Source organism: Erinaceus europaeus, chromosome 13, assembly GCF_950295315.1.
Source record: "Erinaceus europaeus chromosome 13, mEriEur2.1, whole genome shotgun sequence".
Classification (NCBI taxonomy): Eukaryota; Metazoa; Chordata; class Mammalia; order Eulipotyphla; family Erinaceidae; genus Erinaceus; species Erinaceus europaeus.
Genome location: NC_080174.1, coordinates 82,965,937 through 82,988,969, shown reverse-complemented (window position 1 = coordinate 82,988,969; position 23,033 = coordinate 82,965,937). Strand labels below are relative to the sequence as shown.

At 40.3% G+C, this 23,033-nt stretch overlaps 1 protein-coding gene across 4 annotated transcripts in view; it reads right to left on the bottom strand.

Annotated features, from left to right (window-relative positions):
• The window catches only part of EFCAB7 (EF-hand calcium binding domain 7), a 50,795-nt gene that overhangs the window by 13,269 nt on the left and 14,493 nt on the right, over positions 1 to 23,033 (bottom strand). For all 4 annotated transcript variants that reach the window (XM_007522532.3, XM_060206329.1, XM_060206328.1 and 1 more), the window contains 2 exons: positions 12,875 to 13,016; positions 5,430 to 5,539 (listed from right to left, as the gene is read on the bottom strand). In XM_007522532.3, the coding sequence (XP_007522594.3) occupies positions 5,430 to 5,539; positions 12,875 to 13,016 (252 nt within the window). The remainder of the gene's footprint in view (positions 1 to 5,429; positions 5,540 to 12,874; positions 13,017 to 23,033) is intronic.

Below are 23,033 nucleotides of genomic sequence, written 5' to 3'. Positions count from 1 at the left end.
TGGTAGAATCTAAGATAAGCAAACCTTATACAAAATTATTTCCCATCACAGGATATTTATAATGAGTGCTAGGACACTTGCCTAGGAAAACATTTCATTCTCTTAGTCTAGAAAAGAAAGCAAAATAGTACGTCTATGAACCTCCATAGGTCTTTCTCAAGTCCAGTGGCATCCTACAAAACCTAGGAGTTGCCTTTGTCAACTACATTAATTCTAAACATTGCCAATCATGAATTAGCAGAATGAGCAACTATGTGTCTGTCAGCACAGAGTAGCTCTTGGAAATTCTTTTTTTTTAAATATTTATTTATTTCCTTTTTGTTGCCCTTGCTGTTTTTATTGTTGTTATAGTTATTATTGTTGTTATTATTGTTGTTGATGTCATCATTGTTGGATAGGACAGAGAGAAATGGAGAGAGGAGGGGAAGACAGAGAGGGGGAGAGAAAGATAAACACCTGCAGACCTGCTTCATTGCTTGTGAAGTGACTCCCCTGCAGGTGGGGAGCCGGGGGCTCGAACCGGGATCCTTATGCTGGTCCTTGCGCTTTGGCAACCCATGTGCTTGGAAATTCTAATATTGTGTCCAGAACTCCTTTCAAAACCCAGACAGACTATATCATTCTGGGGGTTTATCTATATTTACATAAACTGGCTCAATTGGATTCTGGACTCAGCCCTATATTTGGCCTAGAGTGGCAGAGGAACCCTAGTCATGCTAGTTCATTTTGATACAAGAAACATGATAAAACTGAGGACCTGCATTGAAGGCCAGGTCCTACAGGGGCCCACAGAGGGATCCACTATGTTGTTCCTGATGGAGATGACCAGTGACAGCGGTGAGAGGGATCTGTTAGAGGTCTAGGCCCCTCATGTCTGTGTGGGAATCCCAGGACTCCAGCTGATGGGGTGGCCTGATAGTGACTAAAGAGTCATCATTAAAGTGTGCCAGTCTGTTGCCCTTATCCAGCTTTTGCAGTCCTTACTTTGACAAGGTTAAGTTTGGAGTGACTGAGGGATGTATAATGGGAGGTGGGTGGGGAGGGTATTAGGTCTAAGCAGAAACTGTTTCATTAGGTACTTTAAGGTGTCTTTTTAGGTCTTTCTACTTGCTTGCTTTATTGAATCACTGCAGACTATTGTGCACTTCTGCTTTTAGGGATATATGTTTTCCCCTAACTTATGGATACATGTGCATATGCTTTATCTCATGGGCCCTGGTCTACATGTAGGTTTTGAGGTTTTGTTAAGAAATTCACCACCCGGGAGTCGGGCTGTAGTGCAGGTGGCACAAAGCACAAGGACTGGCATAAGGATCCCGGTTCGAACCCCGGCTCCCCACCTGCAGGGGAGTCACTTCACAGGCGGTGAAGCAGGTCTGCAGGTGTCTGTCTTTCTCTCCTCCTCTCTGTCTTCCCCTCCTCTCTCCACTTCTCTCTGTCCTATCCAACAACGACAACAACAATAATAACTACAACAATAATAAAACAACAAGGGCAACAAAAGGAAATATATAAATAAAGAAAAGAAAAAAAAAGAAGAAATTGACCACCCAAGATGGAGTTAAGGAGTCCTGTGAGCTAGGAAAGGTCTCACCAGAGTAATGAAGCTGAAGGGTTGACATTCCACACCTGACATCTCTGGACACAGTCCAAAGTGCGCACCTGGCCCTCAATGTGGATCAATAATGGTAGGGAATGTTCCATTCTCTGAAGGGAGGTTGGACAGCATATTCTACCTATTACTCAAGGAAGATGGGTCCTATAAATAGTGTAGCCTAGAATGTCCCTAGCCATGACCACAAGATGTGAGCTCAGACCTACTGGGATGCAGAGGCTACATAGGCTCCTGTGCTAAATATGGGCCCCAGATCAAATCGATGGGGTTTACAGTTAACAATATTTATATACTTTCCCCATGTTTGGGAGCTACTCTCTTCCCTGATCCAGATTTCTAGTCCTTTTTCCAACTGTGACACCATCTCCCCAGACAATAACCTGGGTCCACCTGCATATCAGATGTCAGGTGAAGGCAAAAACTAGTAAAGTCATGGGCCCTTTGGAATAGACCTAAAATAGACCTACTAGCTTTTTCCAAAACAGAGACCCCAAATCTTCAGCTGCAATATTCTTGCCTTCAGGTTCATGATTAGTCAACAATTTGCTCTGCTCTATATGTTAACTCTTTTTCAGCCACCAGGTTCCAGATGCTACCATGATGCTAACCTGACTCTCCTGGGCAGAGGACCCCACCAATGTGTCCTGGAGCCCCACCTCCCCAAATCCCTGCCCCACTAGGGAAAGAGAGAGAGGCTGGGAGTATGGATCCACCTGCCAATGTCCATGTTCAGTGGAGAAGCAATTACAGAAGCCAGACCTTCCACCTTTGTACCCCATAATGATCCTGGGTCCATACTCCCAGAGGGATAAAGAATAGGAAAGCTATCAAGGGAGGGAAGTGGATATGGAGTTCTGGTGGTAGGAATTGTGTGGAAATGTACCCCTCTTACTCTATGGTCTTGTCAATATTTCCATTGTATAAATAAATAATAATAAAATAAAAAATATATAAAATTTAAAACACACTTTTAGAGTGACGTATGAACTGATATCCATCAATGTGAAGCGATTCTTGCTGCTTCTTAATATACAATATACCATGAAACTTCCCAGTTTCCACGTATGTCCTTGAGTTACCCCAGTAAATGGCAAATGGAAAGTCTTTCATGGGCACAAACTCTTTTTAAAGAAAATAACTGTGAAACTAAACCCCAAAAAGTTCTCTGTAGATATGACATATTACAGAGAAACAGAAGCCTATCTCGTAGAGAAGTAAATAGAAACTCATTCAAACTTTATCGCAGGCTTGCTACATACTAACATTTTTACATATACAACCTCGTAAAAAAGTAATTCTATCTCAAACAAAATGGGAAAGCTATAGTTTTAGACAATGGTTTATCTTTAACTTTAGTCAGTTCTGAAGAAGAGTTTAGTCAAAACATTAACTCCTGTCATTTATTTGTTTCTTGCCTACAACTATTCTTGTCTGTTAGGAAGCCTACAATAAAGACTTTTATATAACATTCCATCAGGGAAATGTTTGTCTGTCACTGGACCTATATAAAGATTAAATATGATCCTGAAGTAAGCCCTTGAATAGTATTATTCCTGCTACAGCAGATGTATTTTGTAGTCCTCATAAAATAAATAGCCACATTTATGTATCTGCCTCACATATTTGGCCTCTGAGTAAATATATAATTAAAAAAGATCAGGACAACCCCATGGGCGACACAGAAAACCATTTAAAAGTCTTTCTTCCTATCAACCTATTTTTGAACCTTATGAGTCAAGCCTGAGGATAGTAATCTGTAAGTCTTTTTTTTGCTATAGTAGCATAAGTACAACAAATATCTAAAGCAACTTTACCAGTCTTAAACTGCTTATATATAGGGGAAGGAAAAAACTACTGGTATCAATAATTTTTATTGGGTATAGCAAAAATGACCATTCTGGAAGTATCAGGACATATCCAGAAAAGGAAGGCAGGTAAAAGAACTTACAAATTATGACATCAACATTGCTAATTGAGCCTCAATTATTTATTTTTTTCAATGTAGTACCAAGGATCCAACACAGTCAGTATGCAAAATACCTCCCAGTGGCCCAATCCTCAATTATTATTTTCAGCAAACAAGGAAAAAAAACTCCACTAAAATACCCATCCTAGCTTCTGTCCATCCCAGGGCCCCTATTCTCATTTGCTCTCTTCCTGCCCTTAGGTTCCTGTTTGTGAAAACATTTTGTCCCACTTTATATCTTCCTGCCTTTCGGCCCCCAAGTTGTAGATGTTACTATTATCCAACCCTACCTCCCTGGGCAGATGGTCTTACCACCATGTCCTGGAACCTCACCTCTCCAGAGGCCTTCCCCACCAGGGAAAGATAAAGACAGGGGAGGGTTATGGATCAACCAGCCAATGTCCATGTCCAGCAGAGAAGCAGTTACAGAAGCCAGAACTTCCATTTTCTGCACCCCAAAAAGAATTTTGATCCATACTCCCAGAGTAGGGAAATGTTAGGGGAAGATGACCAGAGGACTCTGAAATCTATTCTACAGGAACCTGAGATGTTTGTCACCAGGAATCTTTGTTTATATACCATCTCTGAAAGGGAAGAGATGGAGGCCATGTTTTTCCCATTGTTGTTGTTGTTGCTCTTGTGAAATGAAAAATCTATAAGCTGCTGGTGGACCCCGTCCGCATTCCAGTATCCCGAGTGGTGAGCTCTGATTGTAGCCAACCTGCTCTCACCTTTATTGTCAGTTTAAAACAGATAAAAGCTGGGTACTGTGGTACAAGTGCGTGCAGTGGGTATCAGCCTGTAACCCGTTAATGTAAAATAAACATAACTCCTTGCCCTCTAAAAAAAAAAAGAAAGGAAGAAAGAAAGAAAGAAAGAAGGAAAGAAAGAAAGAAAGAAAGAAAGAAGGAAAGAAAGAAAGAAAGAAAGAAAGAAGGAAAGAAAGAAAGAAAGAAAGAAAAGGGTAGAGAATCTGGAAAACACTAGAAGTCAGGCACTGTTTCTCTTATCTGAGATGGGAGAGGAAAAGAAAGGACACTTGGAAGCACTACCAGATGTAGGTGACTCAGAAAGGCAGTGAAGGTGGTGGCACACCTGGTTGAGCGCACAGGTTACGATCGATGGATGCGAAAGGGATCCCTGCAGCCGGAAAGCTTCAGTGGTGCCCGTGTCTCTCTCCCTCTCTATCACCCCTTTCTCTCGTGATTTGTGGTTCATGATTTATGGCTGAAAAAAATAAATAATTGAGGCTCAATCAATTAGCAATGCTGACTTCATAATTTTTAAGTTCTTATACCTGCTTTCCTCTTCTGGACATGTTCTGATACTTCAATAAATAAATAAGGATAATTAAAAAATATTAAAAAAAAAAAAAAGAAAGGAAGTGAAGGCAAGGCCATAGAAGTGACTAAAAGAAAAAAGGAAAAAAATATATATATATAGAGAGAGATTTAGATATATAGTCAACCCATGTCTGTGACAGCGGGAGAACTACTGCTCTTTCTGCTGGAGGGATAGGGACACAGGACTCTGGTGGTGGGGACGGTGGGGAGTTAGACTCCTATTATCTTATAATTTTGCAAATCAACAATAAAAATTTTAAAAAATTGCATCACCATTAGCAGAATATATATAATATGCACAGTATTTAAGTATATTAGGCACTTTTAATACACAGGAAGACATTAAAGTTTAAAAATATAGAAAACAAAAGCTATTATTTTCCCCAAATTTGAATATAGCTCATATCCATTTAAATTAATCAACAGATTATAAATAGTCATTTCCCTGAAAAAATTATTTGGCTAAAAAAATTAAGCATTAGAAAAAAAATATATATATGTATACTTCTCTATTCCGTAGTTCAGTAAAACATATGAGCTGCAGATCTGCTTGACTTTCATTTTCCTTGAGAATATATAAAGCAGTATCAACTGACAGCCAAGGTGACGGTTTTCCTGCAAAGCAAACCAAACAACTTTAATTAAGCAATCAGTACTTACTTCTTCTAATCTAAAAGAGACACTAGTGGGTTCTTTCCCTCTGGGTTTTTCCCCCTTTGTTAAATACCCAAAGCACTGCTCAGCTCTGGTTTATAGTGGTGGCGGGGTCTGAACCCCAGAGAACATCTTGTGCATAACCACTGTGCTATCTACCCACCCCCTTTGACTCTTTAAGAAATTTGCATTGCATTTTTTAAAAAAATTTTATTTATAAAAAGGAAACACTGACAAAAATTATAAGAGGGGTACAATGCCACACAATTCCCACCACCAGAACTCCGTATCCCATCCTCTCCCCTGATAACTTTCTTATTCTTTATCCCTCTGGGAGTATGGACCCAGAGTCATTATTAGGTGCAGAAGGTGGAAGGTCTGGCTTCTGTAATTGCTTCCCCGCTGAACATGGGCATTTGACAGGTGGATTCATACTCCCAGCCTGTCTCTCTCTTTCCCTAGTGGGGCAGGGCTCTGGGGAAGCAGAGCTCCAGGACACACTGGTGGGGTCATCTGTCCAGGGAAGTCCAGTTGGCATCATGGTAGCATCTGGAACCTGGTGGCTGAAAGAAGAGTTAACATATAGAGCCAAACAAATTTTGACTAATCATGAACCTAAAGTCTGGACTAGTTCAGCTGAACAGTTGGGAGTCTCCGTTTTGTAAGTAGTTAGTAGGCTCCCTTTATTTATATTCCAAAGAGCCCATGACTATACAAGTTTTGCATTGCATTTTGACATGTGAATATGATATCATTTGTAATAAATTACAATAAAATATCAGCTTTTCTTGAATTCATGAGAAAATTGAGGTTGCAGGGCAAGCAAACAGCCTAAAACCCAAGGAAAAGTCAAATTATCATCCCGATTCAAAATTTTGGAGTTCTGTAGAGGGTTGGAAGAGTACTGCTCCTATGGTAATGATAAAAGGTAAATGAACCACAAAACTGGGACTTTGCTTGAATCCATAAGAAATGAGGTTAATCCACAACTAATAGCCAAAAAATCCAAGAAAACGCCCTTCCTCAGAGAGATGAGCTGAGATGCTAACCGCTGGTGTGTCTGTAGTAAAGCAGAAAAGGTGATGTTTGTCCACTACACAAGTGGGAAAAAAGGGACAGAGCAGAAGAAATAGTTAAGAAATAAGGATTTTTTTTTTTTTGCCTCCAGGGTTATCACTGGGGCTCGGTGCTGGCACTTCCAACCCACTGCTCTTGTGACCTTTTTTTTTTTTTTGCATTTTTGTTAGAAAATAGAGAGAAACTGAGAGGGGAGGGGAAGATAGGGAGAGTCACCTGCCGACCTGCTTCACCACAGGTGGGGAGCCGGAGGCTAGAACCAAGATCCTTCCACGGGTCCTTGTGCTTCCAACTATGTGCACTTAACATGAAGCATCAGTGCCTAGTGCGCACCCCCCCCCCCAGTAAAAAATGTTTCTAAAAGTAATGGCAGACATGCCATAAATCCAATTTGGAGAACTCCAATCACGACTTTTTAAAAAGTCTGTTTAAAAAGGGGCTAGGTGGTGATGCGCCTGGTTGTTATAAAGCACAAGGACCCGGGTTCAAGCCCATGGTCCCCATCTGCAGCCCATCTGCAGGGGGAGAGCTTTGTGAGTGGTGAAGTATTGTTACGGGTGTCTATTTGTGTCTCACCCTCTCTATCACCCTCTTCCCTCTGGATTTCTGGCTGCCTCTATCCAATAAATAAAAGATAATAAATAACACAAAATAATGATTACAAAAGGGGGCCGCTGGTGGTGGTCGGATGTACACGTGGCGATTCTCAAGGGCCTGAGTTCAAAACCATGAGCCCTGGTGCTGGGGAAGCTTGAGGAGCAGCGAAGCAGTGCACAGGTGTCTATGTTTCCTCTCTCCTTTTCCCTTTAAATTTTAAATATTTACTTATTTATTTATTTATTCCCTTTTGTTGCCCTTGTTTTTTTATTGTTGTAGTTATTGTTGTTGTTATTGATGTCATTATTGGATAGGACAGAGAGAAATGGAGAGAGGAGGGGAAGACAGAGAGGGGGAGAGAAAGACAGACACCTGCAGACCTGCTTCACCGCCTGTGAAGGGACTCCCCTGCAGGTGGGGAGCCGGGGGCTTGAACCGGGATCCTTATGCAGGTCCTTGCGCTTTGTGCTGCATGTGTTTAACCCGCTGCACTACCGCACAACTCCCCCCTCTCCTTTTTTTTTTTTTTTATCTCCCTCTCTCTTCTTTATTTCTCTCTGCCCTACCAAATAAAAGGAGAGGCGGAGGGGAGAAGGGTGGGGAGGGAAATAAAGGGGAAAGTCACTGCCAGGAGCAGTGGGTTTGTCATGAAGGCGCCAAGCCCCAGCTAAACCTGGGAGCAATAAAAAATAATAATAAAAATAAAAATAAAGATGTTTTTAAAAAAATAAGAAAAAAAGCAACTAAACATATATATTCAAACTTAAAAATCAGAGAGAACATCTTTTTTATTTAACATTTTTATTAAGTAATTTCCAAGTAATGTGCTAAATATGTAACAGAATCATCAATTGAAAAAAGTGTAAAAGAATTTTTAAAAAGTTTTAAAAAAGATTTTCTCCAAATATCAAATATGAATTAGATCCTACTGACTATAATCACATTTCCTATTAGAGAAAAATCTTTTTAAAAACTTTTTAAATATTTCTTTTATTATTATCTTTATTTGATAGAGACAGCCAGAAATTAAGAGGGAAGAGAGAGACAGAGAGACAGAGACAGAGACACCTGTAGCCCTGCTTCACCACTCATGAAGCTTTCCCCCTGCAGGTGGGGACCAAGGGCTCAAACCTGGGTCCTTGTGCACTGTAACATGTGCGCTCAACCAGGTGCGCCAACACCTGGCCCGTGGTAAAAACTTTTTGTGTGTGTATTTATACTATGTGTGTTTTTTTTTTTTTCATTTCTTTATTGGGGGGTTAATGGTTTACATTCAACAGTAAAATACAATAGTTTGTACATGTGTAACATTTCTCAGTTTTCCACATAGCAATTCCCCCCACTAGTTCCTCCTCTGGCAACATGTTCCAGGACCTGAATCCCCCCCACACACCCCACCCCAGAGTCTTACTTTGGTGGAATACACCAACTCCAGTCCAAGTTCTGCTTAGTGTTTTCCCATCTGATTTTGTTTTTCAACTTCTCTCTCCTAGTGAGACCATCCCATCTTCATCCTTCTATTTCTGACTTATCTCACTTAACGTGAATCCTTCATGCTCCAACCAAGATGAGCTGAGGAAGGTGAATTCATTATTCTTTTTTTTTAATTTATTTTATTCCCTTTTGTTGCCCTTGTTTTATTGTTGTAGTTATTGCTGATGTCATTGCTGTTGGATAGGACAGAGAGAAATGGAGAGAGGAGGGGAAGACAGAGAGGGGGAGAGAAAGGTAGATACCCGCAGACCTGCTTCACCGCCTGTGAAGCGACTCCCCTGCAGATAGGGAGCCGGGGGCTCGAACCAGGATCCTTATGCCAGTCCTTGCGCTTTGTGCAGCATGCGCTTAACCAGCTGAGCTACCGCCAGACTCCCTGAATTCACTATTCTTAACAACTGAGTAGTATTCCATTGTGTATATAGACCACAACTTGTTCAGCCACTCATCTGTTGTTGGACACCTGGGCTGCTTCCAGGTTTTGGCTATTACAAATTGTGCACTAGGAGCATAGGAATACACAAATCTTTTTACATGGTTGTGTTCGATTCCTTGGGATATATCCCCAGGAACTGCAGGGTCATAGGGTAGGTCCACTTCTAGCCTTCTGAGAGTTCTCTAGACTGATCTCCACAGAGGTTGGACCAATTGACATTCCCACCAGCAGTGCAGGAGGGTTCCTTTGACCCCACACCCGAGAGAGAACCTCCTTTATGGAGGCTATGGGAAAACTCAAGGGCTTCTCGTCTTTCAGAATAAAGGTCCAACTCTCCGTTATGGCAAGAAAAAAAAAAAAACTCGACTGAATTTTGACTTTTTTGTCCTCTCCTTATTTCTATTATTCCTCCTTACTTCATTCTTTATTTATTTACATTTATCGTTACTGAGATATCACTGTTCCTAGCCAACATTTTTAGACGGACAATGATAAGTAGACAACAGATAAATAGAAATAGCAGGTGCACTGTCAGGTGAGCACTCTGCCAGTCCCCTCCTGACTTCTATCTAACCACTCTAGTTATCCTGCTGTTCTAACACCAAGCACAACCTCCCATCAGTGTCTGAAGGGATCACCCCCTTCACCAGAAGTGCTCTGCAGTCTCCACTTGTCGCCCACTCCTTCCAGTACCCCTCCACTGACAAAGCCCATTTGCCGGCTTTCTGTAGGAGACAACAAACAACAGCCATCTATATAGCCCTTGGGAATGTGACTTGAAGAACATCCTTCAAGCTCATTTCTCCACGCTGAAAATATAAACTTGCCCCACGACTCACTGTGTTTAATTCTGAATATAAGCTTTAAGTCTGGGAGCAACTGATAATTGATACATCTCTTTCAAAGTCCCTGTTCTAATGCCAACTTCTTTTTTTCTTCTTTTTTAATATTTATTTATTTTCCCTTTTGTTGCCCTTCCTGGTTTTTTTTTTTTTATTGTGGTTGTAGTTATTATTGTTGTTATTGATGTTGTCATTGTTGGATAGGACAGAGAGAAATGGAGAGAGGAGGAGGAGACAGAAAGAGGGAGAGAAAGATAGATACCTGCAGACCTGCTTCACTGCCTGTGAAGCGATCTCCCTATACGGGTGGGGAGCCAGGGACTCGAACAGTGATCCTTACACTGGTCCTTGCCCTTTGCACCACGTGCGCTTAACCTGCTGCTCTACTGCCCGACTCCCTAATGCCAACTTCTTACGAGACCTACTCAAACCACTCCATTTCAACAGCAACCTACCACCTAGGCATTCACAATGCCTTTTTTCCTCTATGTTTTTCCTATAGCAGCTACCTTCTACTAGTACACCATGGACATTGTCTACTATTTGTTGTTTCCCTTACAGGAAATGTAAACTCATGAGAACAAGGATTTTTGCCTTTTTGTACTTTGGAGTATCGTAGCACCTAAAATGATAAAAACCTCAATAATTTTGGATAAATAAGCAGAAATTTTTTCTTCAAAAAAATGGAGAATTGGGTGGTCCGGGAGGTGGCGCAGTGATAAAACTTTGGACTCTCAAGCATGAGGTCCCGAGTTTGATCCCCGGCAGCACATGCGCCAGAGTGATGTCTGGTTCTTTCTCTCCTCCTATCTTTCTCATAAATAAAAATAAAATCTTTAAAAAAAAAAAGGGTTTTTTTAAAAAAATGGAGAATTGGGAGTCGGGCGGTAGCACAGCAGGTTAAGCGCACGTGGCACAAAGCGCAAGGAGCGGCAGAAGGATCCCAGTTCAAGACCCGGCCCCCCGCCCCCCCCTGCAGGGGCGTCACTTCACAGTGAAGGAGGTCTGCAGGTGTCTTTCTCTCCCCCTTACCAAAGATTAGATGTCCATAGGTGTGGTACAATTATTGTAATTATTACTTAAAAGTATCAAGTGCATATTACATTAAAACAAAGGACTCTGGGGAAAGGAGAGGGAGGGACTGGCAAAAAAGAACTTTTGGTCCCTAGCGCATAGTGAACTTGTATCCATGTGTCAATAATTGCACTGTAAACTATTAACCCCCTCAGTAAAACAAATTTTTTAAAAAATTATTTATTTATTCCCTTTTGTTGCCCTTGTTTTGTTGTTGTAGTTATTCTTGTTGTCATCATTGTTGGATAGGACAGAGAGAAATGGAGAGAGGAGGGGAAGACAGAGAGGGGGAGAGAAAGACAGACACCTGCAGACCTGCTTCACCGCCTGTGAAGCGACTCCCCTGCAGGTGGGGAGCCGGGGGCTCGAACCAGGATCCTTATGCCAGTCCTTGCGTTTTGCGCCACATGCACTTAACCTGCTGTGCTACCACCCGACTCTCAAAACTGATTTTTTTAAAAAGGTGAAATGTTGGGGAGTTGGGTGGTAGCACAGCGGTTTAAGCGCACATGGCCCAAAGCACAAGGACCAGCGTAAGGATCCCAGTTCAAGCCCCCGGCTCCCCACCTGCAGGGGAGTCGCTTCACAGACGGTGAAGCAGGTCTGCAGGTGTCTATCTTTCTCTCTCCCTCTCTATCTTCCCCTCCCCTCTCCATTTCTCTCTGTCCTATCCAACAATGACGACATCAAAAACAATAATAACTACAACAATAAAAACAAGGGCAACAAAAAGAAAATAAATAAATATTAAAAAAAAAAAGGTGAAATGTTTTTACATTTTCCTCAATGTATTTATCAGGAATAGCATAGCCAGTAAAAACCGTTTTGTTCATGTAGAACAGTGCTATTATATTTTAACTAAAGAAAAAGCACCATATAACATACTGATAGAGAAAACAACAACAACAGAGTTGTTATCAAGGAGGAGCAAAAATACAGAAATACTGCACTTTCCCTAATGTTTCTTCCACGAGTGACTTGTAAGTCATCAGAAGTTATGAAATACACAGTATTTGCACACAGGAGACAAATGCGTTGCTTGCTAGACTTAGGACATTAATTTGTCTCTCAATGATCTAATATCAAACAAGCTATTGGAAAGCAAAAAAGAAAAAAGTACCAACTATCAAACATTATTAAGTTTCCTGTAAGATATATAGTGAAATCATTCAGACTCTCGGCTTTGGAGAGATAAAGGAGTAGAGAATTCTCTAGTACATACAGTAGAATAAGAATAAAGACTGATATTTGGAACAATCAGCATTAAAAAGACATCTAAGGGGTACACTATAGACATTTTAACTAATAAAAATTACATAACCATTTTAAATACTAAGAAATTTTTGTTTTCCATTTGTGTGAGGGAAAATGGATATTTCCATGAATGCAGAGATTATTACTAAGGTTATCAAAGTCATATGACATAGAACTTTAAAGAAACTAAAAATACAGTTCATGTAGTCCTATAAAATTTCACTTAAAACATTAGTTAACATTGATAAAAGGAAAAGGCTAAAGATTAGTTAGCATATACAATTAATGCTATATTGTGAGGAAACTAGAGAACACTCTATTTTTGTTTCTAAATGAATTAAAATAAAACATCCTTTAACACACACAAGATAATTCATGAACTTTGCATAATATATAAGCTTTTCTTAAATGCTTATTTCTTAGGCTATTTTTTCACTAGCTAAGACTATTAAATACATAATTATTTTCAAAGTAGGGATACACTGATATTTTAAAATACATATACAGAAAATTTGGACTTGCCTTCAACTTGACTCAGTTTTAGTGGCTTGATTGTTAGATAAACCACAGACCTCTGAGCTATCTGCATCCTGTAGTGATGGCTAATTATGTCACCGTCTTCTTCCAAGAAAAAGCAGCCTCTGGACTGTGCACATTGCCAATCCTGAAACAGAGGAACATTTTTTTTCTTTCAAACAGTATTTATTAAATATTCCTGGATGTACAGTGAGAAGGATAAACCTAAGGATCAAAAATAAATGCCAAATAGAGCTATTGTACTTCCAGGATTTTGCAACGTTATTAGGATCTGAAAAATAAGGATGCTATAATTCAGTTATAAATGACCTTGATAGGTTAGGGCTAAAAATCATTATATGTGCAAAATGATAATGTAACTCCTGTCATTAAAGCAGTGTGTGGTGTGAAGCAGGTGCTCGGCAAATATTTACTGTCTGCCTAATGGGCAGCCTCACACCACAACTGCAAGGGCACCTTATCAACTGTACCTTAAAGGATCAGCAGCATTGACAGTGAAAAATTAGATGGTGTATTGCACCAAAGTCAAAGACTCTGGGGTGGGGGTGGGGGTTTAGGTCCTGAAACATGATGGGGGTTGAACTGTTATGTGGAAAACTGGGAAATGTTATGTGTGTATAAACGATTATATTTTACTGTCAGTTGTAAACCACTAATCCCCCAATAAGAAATAATTTTTTCAAAAAAGAAAAATTAGAAAGAGGGGGCTGGGTGGTGGTGTCCCTGGTTAAGCACACATGCCACCATGCACAAGGACCCAGATTTGAGCCCCCACTCCCCTCCCGCAGGGTAGTGCTCGCTCTATGAGTGGTGAAGCAGGTCTGCAGGTATCTTTTACTCTCCCTCTCTATCGCCTCTCTCCTCTCAATTTCTCTGTCTTGCAAAAAAAAAAAAAAAAAAAAGCCACCAGAAGCAGTGGCTCTGAAGTGCCAGCACCAAGCCCAAACAGTTAATGGTATTCATAGACTTTCCTCCTAGTTGGGAGCTACTCTCTGCCCTGACTCAGCTCTCTAGTCCTATTCCCAGCTCTGACCCAGGTTCAAGCCCCCACTCCCCACCTGCAGGGGGCACACTCCATGAGTGGTGAAGCAGGTCCGCAGGTGTCTATCTTCTACTCCCCCACTCTCTCTCTCTCTCCTTCCCTCTCAATTTCTCTGTCCTGTCAAAATAATTAAATAAATAGAAACAAACAAACAAAAAAGGCTGCTGGAAGTGGTGGATTCATAGTGTTGGCACCAAGCCCAAGCAATATCCTTGATTAAGGTTAAAGTTAGTGGTATTCATATACTTTCCTGATATTTGAGAGCTTCTCTCCCTGCCCTGATCCAGCTCTCTAGTCCTATTCCCAACGATGACACCATCTTCTCAGACAATATTTTTAGTCCACCTGTATGTTAGCTGTCAGGCTCAGGCTAAAAACTACTGAAGTCACGGGTCCTTTGGAATATACCTAAAATAGACTTCCTAGCTTCTTTCCAAGCAAAGACCCTTAGTTTCCTCTGCTCTACTCTTACCTTAAGTTTCCTGATTATTAAACAATTTATCCTGCTTTATATCTTACCGCTTTTCAGCCACCAAGTTGCAGACACTACTATGACGCCATCCTGACCTCCATGGGCAGAGGACCTCCAGGGCAATGTCCTGGAACCTCACCTCCCCAGAGCCCTACCCCACTAGGGAAAGATAGAAACAGGCTGGGGGTATGGGTCCACCTGCTCATATCTATGCTCAATGGAGAAGGAATTACAGAAGCCAGACCTTCTACCTTCTGCTCCCCATAAAGAATTTGGTCCATCTTCCCAGAAGGATAAAGAACAGGGAAACTTCCAATGGAGAGGATGGATATGGATCTCTAGTGGTGGGAATTATATGGAATTGTATCCTTCTTATCTTGCAGTCTTGTTAATCATTATTAAATCACCAATAAAAAATTATAATAATAAAAAGAAAGAAAAATTAGGAAGAAACATAATGAAAGAAAGAGGAAGTTCACAAGAATGGGAGAATACTAAAACAAAGTAGTAAATATAATACAATTATCTGTATGATTACTACTTAATTAAATAGTTACATATACTATTAAAATAGTAAGATAAGTACTAAAAAGGTATGTCTCAACTAACAATTACACTGAAATTGATTCACCATGCATTTTAAAAGGCTAAATTATCTAAGACACACTTAAACATGAATTTTATTATATAAATCAAATGGATTTTGATATTTGTATTATAGCTACTAATAATGTTCAAAACATCTTGCTATTGAAAAAAAAAACCTGAAAGACTAAAAATTTCTGATTTCAAAACTTACTACAAAGCTACAGCAGTCTAAACACTGCCATAAAGATTGATCTAGAGACCAACATGATAGACCACCTAGCCCCAAAACAAACTCTCATACATATGGTCAAGTGCTTTTCAACAAGATGGCAAAACCATTCAGTGAAAAAAAAGGAGAATCTTTTTAACAAACATGAATGGAAGACCTGGGTACTTTCCTTACTTTATACACATAACATACAAAAGTCAATACAGTTGGGGCCAAGTGGTGGCACACTTGGGTAAGTGCACGTATTATCATGCACAAGGACTCAGGTTCAAGCCCCCGGTCCCTACCTGCAGGGGGGAAAGCTTCACAAGTGGTGAAGCAGCGCTGTAGGTGTCTCTGTATCGCTCTCCCCCTTTCAATGTCTCTCTACTTTATCAAATAAAATAAAGTTAAAAAATCAATACAAAATAGATTGAAGACCTAAATGTGTGTACCAAAACAACAGTAATAACAACAACAAAGTCTGTGAGGAAAACACAGGAAGAAACTTTACAACATCAGGTTTACTAATAAATTCTTCTGTATGACAGTAAAAGCAAAAGGACATGTAGATAAACTTGACTTCATGAAAACTAAACTTTTTGGGGGCTGATGAAATAGCTGGTTTAGGTAATGCATTGTGGGGAATCGGGCGGTAGTGCAGTGGGTTAAGCACACGTGGCACAAAGCACAAGGACCAGAGTAAGGACCCCGGTTTAAGCCCCCGGCTCCCCACCTGCAGGGGAGTCGCTTCACAGGCAGTGAAGCAGATCTACAGGTATCTATCTTTCTCTCCCCCTCTGTCTTCCCCTCCTCTTTCCATTTCTCTCTGTTCTATCCAGCAACTATGACATCATCATCAACAACAACAATAACTACAACAAAAAAACAAGGGCAACAAAAGAGAATAAATAATAAAAATATTAAAAAAACATTATAGATAATGTATTGCTTGGTTATGTATATTATCCAGGTTTGAGCCTGGCTTTCACCACAATGAAGGAAAATTTGGTGTCATGATCCCTCTTTCTCTCTCTCTGCCTGTCTCTCTCCCTGCCTCTCTGTCTCTCTGTCTCTCTCTCTATGTATATATACATATATATAAAAGGAAATTAAGGATCTTTGTGCATCAAAAGACACTCTTGATACAGTGAATAGGCAAATATTCTGAGAGATGATATTTGCAATTCATATATATGTAACTTGAGAATCACATGTATCAGCAAATCATATATTATATACAATTTAAAAATCATTGCAGGACTTGAATTTCTCCTAAAACACAGAGATGGCCAAGTAGCACATGAAAAGATGATCAACTGCTCAACAAATTGTTTGGCTTCGTATGCTAACTCTCTTTTCAATCACCAGGTTCCAGATGCCACCAGGATGCTGGCCAGGCTTCCCTGGATTGAAGATCCCCACCAATGTGTCCTGGAGCTCAGCTTCCCCAGAGACACACCTTACTAGGGAAAGAGAGAGGCAGACTGGGAGTATGGACCGACCAGTCAACGCCCATGTTCAGCGGGGAAGCAATTACAGAAGCCAGACCTCCCACCTTCTGCATCCCACAATGACCCTGGGTCCATACTCCCAGAGGGATAGAGAATAGGAAAGCTATCAGGGGAGGGGGTGGGATATGGAGATTGGGTGGTGGGAATTGTGTGGAGTTGTACCCCTCCTACCTTATGGTTTTGTTCATTAATCCTTTCTTAAATAAAAAATTTTAAAAAAAAGAAAAGATAAGATGATCAACATCCCCTCAGTAGGGAAAGAATATCAACATCCCATCAGTAAGTCAGCACCACAATGAAATATAATAAAAACGTTTAAGTAGAGCAAATGCTGACAAAGGTGTCAAAGCTGAAACCATCTGCACAGTGCTGGTAGGAAGTAAAAGGGTGACGCCACTGTGTAGAAGACAGTTTCTAAAAAAATTGCAGCATAGGTGCTAGATAGCTAACTCATCGGGTACGACACATGCCTCATGAGTCCCACAACCCTGTTTGACTTCTGACACCACATGGGGGGCACTATGGCACCAGAGGAATCTGGTCTGTGGAGTCTCCTCTTTCCCTGTGTCTGCCTCAGTGAAAAAGCTGGCAGGAGCTGGGTGGTAGTGTAGCAGGTTAAGCGAACATGGCACAAAGCACAAGAATAGGCGTAAGGATCCCAGTTCGAGGCCCCGGCTCTCCACCTGTATGAGGGTCGCTTCTCAGTCGTATCGAACAACAACAATAACAGCTGTGACAACAATAACAACTACAACAAGCGCAACAAGGGCAACAAAATTGGAAAAATGGCCTCCAGGAGCAGTGGAATCATAGTGCAGGTACCAAACCTCAGAGATAACCCTGGAGGAAAAAAAAAAAAAAACAAAGAAAGAAAAAACTGGTTCTGCCAGTTAATTAATTATAATAGCAACAAAGAAAGAAAGAAAAAAGATAACTACTTAATACAGTAATTCTACTTCCGTACGCAAACCCAGAAGAACTGAAAGCACAGGTGTGAATATATATTTGTAGACCCATTTTCATAGAAACCTTGCTCACGATGGTCAGAAGGTAAAAAAGAACCCGGATGTCCTTTTACAAGATGAAATCTGAGATATACACATGATAAAATATTAGTCAGTCTCAAAAAAGAATGACATACTGACACATAGCACCTAGATAAACCTTGAGAACACTGCCAACAAAAATAAGCCAGAAGCAAAAGAATATAGTATGAAGTACCTAGAATAGTTAAATTCCTAGAGACATAACATAAAAAGATGCAGTTGCCTGGGCCAAAAGAAGGAAGAAATAGGAAGCCATCTTTTTTGTTTGTTTGTTTTAAGTTTTTTTTAGGCTCTGAAATTCTTTTTTTTTTTAAATACTTATTTATTCCCTTTTATTGCCCTTGTAGTTATTATTGATGGACAGGACAGAGAGAAATGGAGAGAGGAGGGGAAGACAGAGAGGGGGAGAGAAAGACAGACACCTGCAGACCTGCTTCACCGCCTGTGAAGCGACTCCCCTGCAGGTGGGGAGCCAGGGCTCGAACCGGGATCCTTATGCTGGTCCTTGCGCTTTGCGCTTCCTGCGCTTAACCCACTGCTCCCTTTTGTTGTGTTTTTACAGAGTTTCAGTTAGGGTTGACAAAAACGTTCTGAAGGTGATTGCACATTGCGTGAATGTGTTTAATATTACAAGACTATACATTAAAATGGCTAGAATGATAAAATTTGTTATGTATATTTTACTATATTAAATATGTTAAGTTATACTAAAATTTTTCATTTAAATAATTCTATACTTATATATTGAGGTGACATGTTATTATTTAATTATAGTAGTCACTTGGCTATTTCTAAATAATCTTAAGTTTCTATTACTGTTACTTTATTTTTCTAAAATATCAGACAGAGGGATCATTTCTAATTTTTCACCAATATAAAGTCAAAGTGAACACTATTTTGTCTAAATGAACTTTTAGACAAGAGTATGCATATTTCAAAAGACTACTGATACATGTTTCCATAAAGCTTAGTAATACACTGATGTCAATTTTACAATACCACAAGTAGCATATTATGTAATCAATTTAAATTAAATTAACTTGGTCAGGATTGAGGTATAATTTGAAAAAATGGATGCTTGTGGGAAATGGAATCTTAATGAATAAGGTTCATGCTTGGGTTTCAGCCAGAAGTTCAACTATTAGTGATGAGTAAGACTATGTGTCAATTTTCTTTTAACCTCCTGTCAGTCTCCTGGGGAATAGACTATGAACTCACAGCAGATGTCATGTCCTTGGATGATGATGACTACCACAGAGGAGGAAAGACAACCTCACAGCTAAGTTACTCTTACAGACGGTTTGAACTATGATTCTAAATCAAACAGAAAACATTTAACATATTTTCCTTTCAATTATTTTGATACTAGCATTGTCAATATTGAATTTTGTATAATATTTTATAACATATTTGTACATTGTACAACATATTTTTTATATTTACCTATCTAGAATGGTAAACAATATCAATTTTTCTAATTCCAGAATAAACAGTCTACAAAGCAATTTAGTCCTTCCTTTAAAAAAAAATAATAATTCCTGGGAGTTGGGCGGTAGTAGTGCAGTGGATTTAGCGCACACGGCGCGAAGCACAAGGACTGGTGTTAGGATTCTGGTTCCAGCCCCCGGCTCCCCACCTGTAGGGGGTCACTTCACAAGCAGTGAAGCAGGTCTGCAGGTGTCTGTCTTTCTCTCCCCCTCTCTGTCTTCCCCTCCTCTCTCCATTTCTCTCTGTCCTATCCAACAACAACGACAGCAATAACAACAATAATAACTACAACAATAAAACAACAAGGACAACAAAAGGGAAGAAATAAATATTAAAAAAAATAATTCCTTCTTTCCTTTCTTCATTCTTTCCTTCCTTTTGTTTTTTACTTAACTTTTTTTTTTTTTTTTAAACCAGAGTACTGCTCAGCTTTGGCTTATGGTGGTGTGAGGAATTGAACCTGAGTCTATGGAGCCTCAGGCATGAGAGTCTGTTTGCATAACCATTATGCTATCTATCTACCCCTGCATCCTTCCTTCATTTTGAATGGAGACAAAGAAATTGAGTGGGAAGGGGGAGATAGAAAGGAAGAGACAGAGAGAGAGAGAGGCATCTGCAGCACTATTTCACCAGTCATGAACCTTCCTTCCCCCTTGCAGATGGGGAGCAGAGGCTTGAACCTGAGTCCTTATGCACTGTAGTGTGTGCACTCAACCAGGTGCTGCTGCCTGACCCCACACTTTTATTGATGATAATAATGCCATGGGGTGGCAGGATGTACTTTTACTGGAGAACAAGTTAAACATTTTCATTAAAGATCTTTCGTAACGTTCTTATCTAGAAAAAGGACAGAAGAGAATTTGAATTTCTGTTGGAAAGACAGCCACTCTGAATAATATACACAAAGCATAATGAATAAGGTAGAAAGTTGTAGAACAGTGTTGAAAGAAAAAAAAAAGGTACATGCCACATTATTTATATCAACCAAACGTCAGTGAAATGATCAGATCTTGTGAACACTAAGCGACAGTAGTAGAGAAGGTGCATTCATTATTAAGAAGGCAGCATTCAAGTTTTTTTAAATTTTCCCTTTTGTTGCCCTTGTTGTTTTTTTATTGTTGTGTAGTTAGTGTTGTTGTCATTGTTATATAGGACAGAGAGAAGTGCAGAGAGGAGGGGAAGACCGAGAGGGGGAGAGAAAGACAGACACCTGCAGACCTGCTTCACCGCCTGTGAAGCGACTTCCCTGCAGGCGGGGAGCCGGGGGCTCGAACCTTTACGCAGGTCCTCGCGCTTCGCTTCACCTGCGCTTAACGCGCTGTGCTACCGCCCGACTCCCAGCATTCGAGTTTTAAGATCTGTCAGAATTGTTACAGGCACAATGCTTATTTAACCGAAAAATTTCTCCAAAACAGATAGACTTTATATCATACAGACTTATCTCCTATAGTTTGTAGACTAATACGTTGAGAATTAAGAGAAAAAAATACTGATAAATTTGCTGGCTTTTTCAAGTAAGTGAATTTGGAAAGGATTACAGATTAAGTTGACATATTGAGTACTATGAGGAAAATGAAAGCAGGCTGAGTGAAACGGTTTTAAAGTGACTGAGTAAGAAATCCCAGGAATGGGGTGCCGGGCGGCAGCGCAGCGGGTTAAGTGCATGTGGCGCGAAGCTCAAAGACTGGGATCCCGGTTCGAGCCCCCGGCTCCCCACCTGCAGGGGGTCACTTCACGAGTGGTGAAGCAGGTCTGCAGGTGTCTATCTTTCTCTCCTCCTCCCTGTCTTCCCCTCCTCTCTCCATTTCTCTCTGTCCTATCCAACAACAACGATATCAATAACAACAATAATAACCACAATAACAATAAAAAAAACAAGGGCAACAAAAGGGGGAAAAATGGCTTCCAGGAGCAGTGGATTCGTAGTGCAGGCACTCACCCCCAGCAGTAACCCTGGAGACAAAAAGAAAAAAAAAATTCCAGGAATAATATAATTTTGACAGTCTAAAGCAGAAATAAAACACTAGCTTTTGGGAGCCGGGCGGTAGCACAGCAGGTATCCCAGTTCAAGCCCCCAGCTCCCCACCTGCAGGGGAGTCGCTTCAAAAGCGGTGAAGCAGGGCTGCAGGTGTCTGTCTTTCTCTCCCCCTCTGTATTCCCCTCCTCTCTCCATTTCTCTCTGTCCTATCCAACAACGATGACATCAATAACTACAACAACAAAACAAGGGCAACAAAAGAGAATAAATATATTTTTTTAAAAACCACTAGCTTGTAATTCTTATATACTACATAAGGTGGCGCTATGTCCTGCCAGTTCATAAGAATTCACAGAAGTACAGACAACAATCTCTTATTTGTGATGTACAAATTTTACTTACGGTCCATCAGAATGTATATGGAAATGTTGTGAAGTACAACATTTGTAAATATATATGGAAAAATGGAAGTTTGAGCTATCAAAACAATAAGTTATATTTCTCTTAGAAATCTGTAAAGGACATGATTTGTTTTAGCATATAACTTATTAAGGTTCTAGGCAAGGCAGAATTCTTATAAAGCGGTTCTACCATGGACTGAGTCAGAACTTAGACATCATCATCTGCAGCATCGTTTTTCCTCCAGGTAGTTGATGTCACAAACTTACTAGTAAGACATTTGTTTTTCATTATAACTAGGTGAAAAGACAATTACTGGATTTCTGTTTGTAAAAATTACAAACTGTACAGACTTAAAAACAAAAGGTTAAATAAATGACCAGCAAAGGAGAACTTTTTTTAAATGGACTGTCACCTAAGTGACAAGCTGGCCAGCGTTTAAAAATGTGACAAACATGAGTACAAAAATTATCAGTTTGGGCTGGGGAGATAGCATAATGGTTATGCAAAAAGATTTCCATGTCTGAGGTTTTGATATCCCAGGTTCAATCCCTAGTAACACCATAACTCCAAGCTCAGCAATGATCTGGTTAAAATAAAAATAAAAACAGCAAACAAAAAACAGTGATGATGACATGTAAATTCTTTTTTTAAAAAAAAATATTTATCCCCTTTTGTTGCCCTTGTTGTTTTATTGTTATAGTTATTATTGTTGTTGTTATTGCTATCGTTGTTGTTGGATAGGACAGAGAGAAATGGAGAGAGGAGGGGAAGACAGAGAAGGGGAGAGAAAGATAGACACCTGCAGACCTGCTTTACCACTTGTGAAGCGACTCCCTTGCAGGTGGGGAGCCGGGGGCTCGAATCGGGATCCTTAATGTCAGTCCTTGCGCTTTGTGCCACCTGTGCTACCACCTGACCCCCGATGACGTAAATTCTAAGCCCATGGTATCTCCAGTTCAACCCCGGAATCACACACGTCAGAATAATGCTCTGGTGTTTTCTTATTTACTTTTTTTCTCTGTTACATTTCCTAGTATTGATAAATAATAAATCTTTAAAAGAAAAAAAATCAGTAATGCAGTGAGCTGGGCACATAGCATAATGGTTATGCAGAAGACTGCCTTGCCTAAAGCTCTGAGGTCCCAGGTTCAATCCCCAGCACCACCATAAGCCAGAGCTGAGCAGCGTTGTGGTCGGTCTCTCTCTTAGTTAGATAGTAAGTAAGTAAATCAATCAATCAATCAATATTTTTAAAATTGCAACTCAATAACCATCTGTGGCATATAAGAAGTACTGCATGTGGGTTGGCAAAAATAGCTCACTTGAATAGTGCGCTGCTTTGCCATGTGCATGACCCAGGTTTGAGTCTGGCCCCAAGGCACTGAAGGAAACTTCAGTGCTGGGGT